We start from the raw sequence: 10106 nt of genomic DNA, 5'->3' as shown, positions 1-10106 counted from the left end.
CTTTCGACAGTACTATGAAGCAACTAGTGTTATTAATATACTCATTCTACAGATGAAGAAACTGCTGAAGTCAGGTAGCCAGTGAATAATAGAGCCTGTGGTTGAACCCAGGCTGCTCTGATTCATGTGACGGTGTTCTGAACCCTAGGCTACACTCCCTCCCCCTAGAAACTACTGGTATGATTTTCTACCTCTTGCCCATCTCTCTTAATCTTTGCTTGACTTGGGAACCCTTGTTAGGATGTTGAGATCTGCTAAAGAAAAAAATTGTTTATCCTTCCCCAAGTCACCATGGGCCATTTGGTTGGAGACCAGACAACTCAGAGCCCAAAGGTTCAGTTCCTGATGCTGCTTTATGTCTGGAGTAGGGCCAACCCTCTTGCTTTACCATTGCTTCTTCTGGTTCTTCAGAAAGGTACTCGTGTTAGACTCCTCCACCAAATCTATATGTTTGGTCCAGAGGAAAGAGAGAAACACGGGCCTATCCTATACCTGCCATCCCGAACCTGCTATCTGCAGAACACCTGGCATTGCCTACAGAAAGCAGAGATGAAGACAGGGCCTCATTTACTTTTACTATATGCGTGGGCCCAGGTGCCTACAGGGAAAAACACTTTTTCTTCTTCTTTTTTTTTTGGCTTAGAGAAAACAGGTGAGTGGGTTACCCTGTGGCCTGTTGGTTAAGGTGGATAGATCCCACATGGCCTGTTGTACAGTTCGAGTCCCAGGCACATAAGCTTGAAAAACATGCTGGGCGTATGTGCCCAAAATCCCAAAAGGAAGAGAAATAGAGGAGAAGGGATTACCATGTAACCATACTCTATGGGGGTGGAGGGGTGGGTTTTCTCTCTTTCTCTCTCTCAGGTGAGTCATGTGCTTTCTGACAAATTAAAAAAAAAAATGGATGAAGACTAGTAGGGGAACTTGAGACTCAATCATCCTGTCCTGCCACATAGGTACACGTGTGCAGGTTTGCTGTTTAGATTTCAAGTTTTAGCGGCTTCCAAACACGTGCTTCTTACATGTGATCTTTGTGAATCTTCATGGAAAATCTCTACGTAGATAATGACAACTCCCATTTTGCAAAAAGGAGAACTGAGTGAGTCATAAGAGGTTAAAAACTGTACCCAAGGAAGGAGGTAGAATCAGGATTCAAACCCAAGGCCTATTTATCGCAAGGCTCTGCTCTGAAGTATTCTGTTACCTGATCAGCTTCTCCTTGATGTCACCTGTACCTTCCCCACCCTGTCTCTCGTTCTTCCATATGGCAATCCCTCAGAAGGCTGGTACTCTCAGAACATTTAAGAATTACTGATATCTGCGATTTCTAGAGGGTTCTCGCTCTTTGATTTTGTTTTGCTTTTGGCTACTTCTCTCTCTCTCTCTGTCTTTCTCTCTGTGTTTATTTCTTTTTAGATTTTTGCTGTAGGACACATGCACTCACTGGAGAGACAGAGCGAGTCGGAGAGAGGGAGGGTGAGAAATCACTCCTCAGGTCAGATGGCTATGCTGCAATATCTCGACATAGCCATTACGCTAACTGCTGGTTCCTCCCTCCATTCTCTTTTTGGAATTTTGGGCATATACACACAGGTGCCTAGTGTGATTTTCAAGCTGCAGGGTCTGGGACTTGAACTGTAGTCAGCCCTGTGGGAATCCAGCACCACCACCATGGCACCTGCTGGCCCTGTTTCTCTCTGTTTTAAGCCCCCTGGTGACTGGTGTAATGTCTGCTATTTTAAGCGTCTGTCTCCTCACCTCACAGAAGCAATGAGGTGGAAAGGAGGCATGGTGCAAACTGGGGCTTTCTTCCTCTCTGGATGCTCTCATTTACGACTCGGTATTGAAACCCATATGTGGCCCTCTCCCACTGAATACATTTACCTTCCTCAGCAGAAGGCACGAGGCAGTGAGTGACACTCCGGGAGAGACAGAGCAGAATGGAAGATGGGGCTGAGATTAGGTCGGGGTTCTGAGTCCGATGGTCCCTCCAGAGCTTCTGAAGACCCAGTAGCCTGTCTGAAGGCCACAGGACAGAGGAACGTGTGGGTGTGGGCCTCTGGCTCTTCCCTGAACCTATGCCTGCTGGAAGCTGGAGCTAGTTCAGAGAAATGACAGGGAGTAGTGAGAACGGTGCTGTAGGCGGGAGCTCAGTTTCGAGGAAAATCTGCAGTAAACCATCTCACTGTGGGTTCTCTGGAAGAAAGCTATTTTTAGAGAACTTGGCTCTGGTATGCAGAGACCAGCACAAGCTCAGCTGAGCTGCTCGGGCTTTGGAGAAAGTCACCAGATTGCTTTGCATGAGGGAGAGGCACCGCATCCACCACCCCCACGTTGGGGCGTGTGGAACCCCTCTCAAGGTTAAGGCAACTGAAGAGAATCACTAAGAGCTAAGGGTAGAGGAGAGGTGGTAGAGAGCATGCCATGGTGCCAAGCACGCCTGTGCGGGGAAGCATGAGTATGGATTATATAGGCGGCCTTGGAGAAGAGGGGGAATTCTCGAAAAAGTCACACTCAGATGAACTTGGGGTGAGAAATCAGACACCTCCTATTCATCCTGGGGTGAGCCCTGCTGTTTTTTCTCATCTTTCCACACATCTGCTGGCCTTCTCTTAAGTGCTATGAGGATACATTTGAACTTCACTGAAGACTTTTAGGCAAACACACAGTCCTCTGGCACCGGCTCTGTTGCTGTTAAAAATAAGCAGGTTCTTTCTTACATGTCAGCTCCCAAATTACCCTTCCAACCATAGAGCCTGGTCTCATCTGCTTTAACTTCCCAGTTTCATTTCATCACATAGAAGCATGAGCAAGCACAGCAAGAGAAGTCTCAGGCCATCTATCTAGGAGACCGTGGGCAACCAACAAGCAGGAGCAGCCTTATTTCCATGTCTGCATACATTTGCATAAAAATGAGCGACTTCCAGTTCAAGTCATAATGCGAATGGCTAGCCTAGTTCTAGAACCTATGCCACCACAACCCTTCAATCTTCATGGAGGAATTCCTCGTGCAGAAAGTTCCAGTTCCTAGAATGTGTTTTCTAACCCTTGTCACCATCCCTCATAAAAGTTTTGGTCATAGCTGTAGTACGTGATTGTAGAATGAAAACCTACTACGTCCTACGTGCCGGGCACGGTGCTAAGCCTTCTCTAGCATGCTGCATTTGACTCTGTAAGAGTCATTAAGGACATACCATTAGCCTCTGTAAGAGTCATTAAGGACATACCATTAGCCTCTGTAAGAGTCATTAAGGACATACCATTAGCCTCTGCGTTTTTCAGTTGAGGAAACCAAGGCTTTGAAAAGTTATTTGTTAATGGCCACAAGGCAAGGCCAGAGCTAGAATGTGATGAGGGTCTGCCTAAATCCGTGGGCTACATGTCAACCACCTGGCTGTTGTTCATGGCTGCTTATTTCTGGAAACACTCTAGCTAGGACTGTCATTCTCAGACTTTTGGATTTCGCAGGCTAGGTGGTTATAGACCTTTTTATTTTTATCAATTATGGGAATCGATATGTGTGTGCTATATAATACAAATATTTATGTAATACACACGAATTTATAATCATGTGTTAACACATATATAACACACACACACATCTACTCTGCTTCCGGTGGTCATTATTTTATAAAATAAAGATCATTTTGAATAACAATAACACAGTAAAGAAGCCTAGGGCATGCCTTGAAATTGTATATTTTGCTTATGGAAAAAAAATCACATTATTCTTGTTTTTTTCATTTTCCTCTTTATCAGGAAAAACTCAGGAATAGTCAGATAGCCTTTTGGTAATTACTACTCTAGTTTGTCAATGTCTCTTAAAATTTAACGTCCAGGGGTGAACCCAGCTATCCAGTATAATCTGGCCTGCCGGGGCCCAGCTCTGATGTGGATGCCTACAATTTCTCTCTCCCAGAGTCCAGAGCTGTGTACCCGCAAAGCCCGAGAGGCGGGTACCGAGATGTGAAGCAGGAAAGTGGGGTAGGCAGGCCCAAGGGCTTTCAAGCTAGGGCTAGGATGAGGGTCACTGGCTACAACCTCCCTACTTAGGTGACTTCTTTCACCAGGGCATGGTTATGGGACCTGGCCAAGGGCAAGTCTTGGCCACCAAAGAGAAAAGATGAATCCTGGTAGAGGGAAGGAGAAAGAGTAAGGTGGCCAGAGAAGGAAAGGAATGATCTGTGGAAATCTGAGCAGGGATGAAGGCTGGCAGGAATTCTGTCTTGAACCACCATCTTAGGAGAGCCAGAGTCCCGCCTTGGCAAGGATGGAGAGGGAAGGCTGAAGACTATGAAGGGGAACAAAGGATTAACTGGGTAGAGAAAGATGGGGTAGGAAGTGCAGTAGGAAGACCATGGGTGGGAGAAGGAGAGGAGGGGAATGAGCACCTGGAGGGAGGCGGTGCTGAAGGGGGACTGCTGCAGCAAGGGGAGAGAGCAAGGAGAGGGAGAGGAGAACTGGTGGAGAAGGGGAAGCGAAGGCATGAGCTGGAGCAGAAGGTGAGGTCTGAGCAACTTCCATAGAAAGAGGGATCCACTACTCAAGCAACAACCAAGAGAAGGGAAGGAGTGGGTTCCAGTAAAACACGAAGGGAGGTAACTGTTGACGTTTGCAAAAACGAAGGGTGAAGTTTGAGTAAAGATGGATGAAGACCACAGGATGTGTAGAGAGAAGTCAACAGGACCCTTAATGACTAGTCCTGCCTACAGGAAGGGTGTGGAGGCAGGGGTTGCATCCACTGGGGTTGGAGAAGACAGGTTGTTGTTGTTTAAATTTTTAGTATTTTAGACAGAGTCTTGCCATGCCATGACCCTCCTGCCTCAGCCTCCTGAGTAGCTGTGACTGCCTGTGTGTGCCACCATGCCAGGTGTTAAGGGTGGGCTTGAAGTCAGACCTGGGCCTCTTGTGGCCTCAGTCCACAAAGCAGCAGTGTCAACTAGCACACACTACGGAGGCAGGGCCAGAAGGGGGTTTAAAGGGAATCAGAAACTGGCAAAATAGACGAAGAAAGAAGAAAGTAAGACTCCACTGTTACAGGCCGTATGTTTCTTCCTATTTCAATCAGGGCAAAAACGAAGTCCTTAAATTATCCTGTGTCTGGCCCTCAGTACCTCCCTGACCTCATTCCCTGCTACCCTCCCTTTATTTATTCCACTCCAGTCATGCTGTGTTTTTGAAACACCAGGGACACTCCCGCCTCAGGGCCTTTGCACGTGCTAGTCCCTTTACCTATAGCAGTCTTCCTCCAGACAACCACTTGTTTTTCTCACTCACATCAAGTCCTTTCCATGCTTCATTTTTTTTCCCATAGAGCCCATCTTTCTTTTAACGTACCTAATTTATTCAACTTTGCTTATTGTTTGTTTTTTTTTTTTCCCCACCTCACAAGATTCCAGGGTCATGAAGGTGGAATTTTGTCAATTATGTTCGTTGCTGTGTCTCCAAGCACAGAACAACGATGGAGCGCAGCAGCTCACAGTATTTGCTGAATGAATATACGCGGAGTCCATGGCCACCTACCGGATGGGCTGGGAACAGAAGGGCATGTGTAGGAAGGGGAAGAGGAGGGGCACAGAGGGGGAAGAGCAATGAGGAAGCCGAGAGGTGCGGAGTGTCAGAGTCTTTCATTGGGAGAAATTTTATCTGATCTTTGCAGGATCCCACACGATGATGTCTGTAATAAAGCTGTCTAAAGGTGAAGGTAGGAAATGAAAACAAATGTTGTCATTTGAAGAGTGATCTTGAGGCCAGTGTTGACTACCCTCTGCTCATTCCAGAAGGAGACACTATTTTCCAGTGCAGGAGAAAAGAATGGATGAGACAGAGGCTTGTCGATAAACTTTCCTAGAATTTCTGACATCTGTATGTACACATAGACACGCACAATTTTGTCTCTTTACCCAAAGATCTAATCTAGAGGACAAAAAATGAGACTTGACAGTAGCAGCTATGAAACCAGCTCAGCCCCATCTCGGACCGCGCAGCTCTGCCATCAGCTCACCGTCTGCACGCGTGCCACCACCCCCTTGTGTAGAGCACTTCGCATGTGCTACAGACGGCAAGTTAAGTGCTTCGCAGGTAGTGTTTGGTTTAATTTTCACAATGACCCATTGAAATGTAATACTATAATTATCACATTACTGTAGGTGAAAAAAGTGAAGATGAAAGAGAGCCATTATTTTACCTAGAGTCCCTGGTGAATAAATGGTGGAGTCAGGTTATAAACACAGTGTAACTCTGGGGCAGGGACTAGCAGATCGATTTTGGGCTTTGTGGGCCATATGGTTCTTTGTTGCAGCTACTCAATATCAATACCATGTGCCAGGGTCGCTGTAGACAGCATGTAAGCAAATGAGCGTGGGTGTGTTCCAATTAAAGCTTCTTTACTAAAGTGGGTAGTGGGTGTGGTTGGCCCACGAGCTGACTGTTCTTGAGTACGTGCTCTTGACCACTGAGTTGTCACACCCCAGAAAACTCGGAAGAAGAGCAAAGAGGTCCCACAGTGTTTCTGTGCTCAGCTCTAATGGCCCGACATGCTGCCAGCCTAGCAGGGGATTGACTGGGACAGAGAAATGAGCTCTCCAAGGGTGCAGGAGATGCCCATGGGGGCACTTACATTTCGACGATGCCCTCTGGTAAGTTGGCGGGGATCTCTGTCAAGCCCTTTCCACGACAGTCCACGATGTTATTACTGCAAGTGCAGGCAGAAGGGCAGGAGATGGAGTTGGCATTGCAGGCTGGAGGCTCCGAGTGGGGGCCTGTGGGGTCAGAACACAGTGGTCAACTCGTGTCAGTGTCGGGAGCTGCCCGGGCTTCTGCGCCTTTTAACCAGCTTCCCAAGGATGCAGCATTACCTGATACGCTGAGAAATGATCACTGACTGACATCTGCCCTCGCCTGGGACACAGAGCTGCCACTGGCTAAGGGTCCAGCAAAGGGAAGAGAAGCTGAACTTGACCTCGTAGGTCTGGCTTGCTCCCCTGCCACCCTATATTTTTTTGGAGAAAGAGGAGCTCCCAGAGTCAAATGAAATGAGAATATGAAAATCTGGCCCTGGGACCCCAAATGTGTACCAGAACCTGAACAGGTACCCAAAGTCTGCGTGACACCTTCAGGTCTTTGGTTTTGACCTGTTTTTTGGCCTCCCATAGCCACATCGCACGCCTGCTGTGTTCATCACCAGGGCCTGTTTCGATGCCTTTCCCGATCTCCCTCACAGAGCAAAGGGCCACGGGCTGCACCCGAAAGCTGACCAACTCTGAAGTAGACCTTTTCCCAGTGGCCGGAGATATTCAAATCAGGTAGGAGGCAGAAAAGTGGCAGAAATTCCCTTTTGGAACATTGATGTCGCCGAAGTGTCAATACAGTCATCAATGGAGACACCTGGGCATTTCCAAATGGCTTTTATGTTGTGGGCATGCAAATATTGGGTCATGGGAAAATCATGACTTTTTTTTCCCCGTTTTTCTATGTAAAAAGATGTGTTGTGACTTTTCCGATGACCCAGGGAAATGCGTCTCACCAGAGATAAGGGTGCGTAGTGAGGTGTATATTTAGGAGTTAGCCCGTAATTGTGTCTGAGGTGAGAATGTGTGAGTCTAAGGCAAACTGATAAAAACCCAAGCAGACGGCACCCAGGGAAGCTTATTTGGAAGGTGCGATGTAGATACATATCATCAGTCCTAAGCTAACTCGAGTCATGGTCACCAAGAACCTTAACTACGTTCTCCGTGGTCACACCAAACCCTGAATACAAGGAGCGGAGTCGCATGTTGTAAAGGCATTGGGACATCATGCCCTGACTGCTACCTCCAAGAGGTCAGATCTCAAACGTGTGGGAGGTTTTCCAAATGTGGACATGTGGGTCCGCCATGGCCGCACCCCGTGCCTGCTGCACTGGCAGGTGGTTTTCCAAATGTGGACCTGCGGGGCCCTCCATGGCCGCACCCCGTGCCTGCTGCACTGGCAGGTGGTTTTCCAAATGTGGACCTGCGGGGCCCTCCATGGCCGCACCCCGTGCCTGCTGCACTGGCAGGTGGTTTTCCAAATGTGGACCTGCGGGGCCCTCCATGGCCGCACCCCGTGCCTGCTGCACTGGCAGGTGGTTTTCCAAATGTGGACCTGCGGGGCCCTCCATGGCCGCACCCCGTGCCTGCTGCACTGGCAGGTGGTTTTCCAAATGTGGACCTGCGGGGCCCTCCATGGCCGCACCCCGTGCCTGCTGCACTGGCAGGTGGTTTTCCAAATGTGGACCTGCGGGGCCCTCCATGGCCGCACCCCGTGCCTGCTGCACTGGCAGGTGGTTTTCCAAATGTGGACCTGCGGGGCCCTCCATGGCCGCACCCCGTGCCTGCTGCACTGGCAGGTGGTTTTCCAAATGTGGACCTGCGGGGCCCTCCATGGCCGCACCCCGTGCCTGCTGCACTGGCAGGTGGTTTTCCAAATGTGGACCTGCGGGGCCCTCCATGGCCGCACCCCGTGCCTGCTGCACTGGCAGGTGGTTTTCCAAATGTGGACCTGCGGGGCCCTCCATGGCCGCACCCCGTGCCTGCTGCACTGGCAGGTGGTTTTCCAAATGTGGACCTGCGGGGCCCTCCATGGCCGCACCCCGTGCCTGCTGCACTGGCAGGTGGTTTTCCAAATGTGGACCTGCGGGGCCCTCCATGGCCGCACCCCGTGCCTGCTGCACTGGCAGGTGGTTTTCCAAATGTGGACCTGCGGGGCCCTCCATGGCCGCGCCCCGTGCCTGCTGCACTGGCCAGCAGGGCCTGGGTCTTTGCAGATCTTCTGCACAGAGCAAAGGGCCACAGCTGCACCCAGTCTGACCGGCTTTGAAGATGTCCTTACTGCTCAGAGCCACGGAACCTCTGGCGGGGTCTCTTGGATGCAGATTAGACATGAAACAAAAAAAGGAAAATGTCTTCAGGGAAAAATGACTTTGGGTTTGGGCTTTGTTCACTGGAGAAACTGAATCTGGGGAGCCAGAGTGACTCTTGTTAAAGGACCAACCGGGCCTGGGGCCTCATCTGGACTCCGAGGCTTAGAGTAGAGGGCCCTACTCCCCACATTCGATGGTACCCAAGACCCCAAGGGTGATCCTTTTGTAAGAGCTCAAATTAGTGTCTACAGCCTAATTTGGAATGATTCATTTTTTTGAACAAATATCCTTAATTCTTTTGACCTCACTTATATACAAGCGAATCAAAATTTAAAAACCTCTCCTTAGCAGGGATGTTTGAGTAAGTCTTTTCGTCCAGGTACAAGGACTTCCAAGGACTTCCAAGTCATCATGTCACGTAGCAGATCCAATGGAGGATGTGGAAATGCCAGAGATGGTGACTTACAATCCCAACTGGAACATTCTCCCAGAGAGAGCAGGGACACTGGTTTTGTTCTGAACTGGAAAAGCCTTTGTATTTCAATCGGCCACATCTGAGGGAGGTTGGGAGCAGTGGGCCTCAGAAGTCAGGCCTTTTGAAGTGCAGATGGTGCTCCCAGAGGAGCATCAAGGAGAGAGGGCCACTGACAAACCAGGGAGAATCGCCACAGCCCGGACACCTCCCGGGACTCTGAGCTGTTGCATTTCATCCTTGAGGTGGAGGGAGAGGACAGTCAGCCCTTTTCAATTTAACAAATATCTTGGATGGGTATGTGTGAGGGCTCATAATGGCAATGGAAGTTCCGGGTTTTCTGGAGCATTTCAGAGATGCGCCTTCTGATTGCAATGTTGACTGGAGTCTGTGGTCACCAGACCTGGGTTGCACCCTTGAGTCTCTCTCGGGACCAGCTGGGCGGTTCCCAGGGTGCCTCTGGTTTTGTTGGCAGCTTGTGCTACATTTCAAGGGATGTTGTCAGGGCAAAAAAGCCTTCGAATACAATTCCTGAACCAGGTCACTAACAACACCTTTAATTACGCAGAGAGAAACAACGGTAATTATAGCCTCTCTTGGCACCCTGGGCCGCAGCTCCCCAGCCAGACCTTCACGCATGGCGAGGACATTGCCTTCTCATTTGAACAAAACACTGCGGGTTTAAAATGGGGTTGAAAGATGGCTTCACCGTCTCTGGAAACATCCTCTCCCGACTAATGCCCGATGGACCGA

The 10106-nt window shown here is 49.3% G+C and overlaps 1 protein-coding gene across 5 annotated transcripts in view; it reads right to left on the bottom strand.

Annotated features, from left to right (window-relative positions):
* SLIT3 (slit guidance ligand 3) overlaps nt 1-10106 on the bottom strand; it is a 782476-nt gene that overhangs the window by 134202 nt on the left and 638168 nt on the right. For all 5 annotated transcript variants that reach the window (XR_003549377.1, XM_027771828.1, XM_006148363.3 and 2 more), the window contains exon 9: nt 6620-6761. Coding sequence is in view for 4 of the 5 variants with exons in the window: in XM_027771828.1 (XP_027627629.1) it covers nt 6620-6761 (142 nt within the window). In the remaining variant the exon portion in view is untranslated. The remainder of the gene's footprint in view (nt 1-6619; nt 6762-10106) is intronic.

This window comes from Tupaia chinensis, unplaced genomic scaffold (genome assembly GCF_000334495.1).
Source record: "Tupaia chinensis unplaced genomic scaffold, TupChi_1.0 Scaffold000234_1, whole genome shotgun sequence".
Classification (NCBI taxonomy): Eukaryota; Metazoa; Chordata; class Mammalia; order Scandentia; family Tupaiidae; genus Tupaia; species Tupaia belangeri.
The sequence above is the reverse complement of the archived record's forward strand: the minus strand, read 5'-3'. Positions and strand labels throughout refer to the sequence as shown.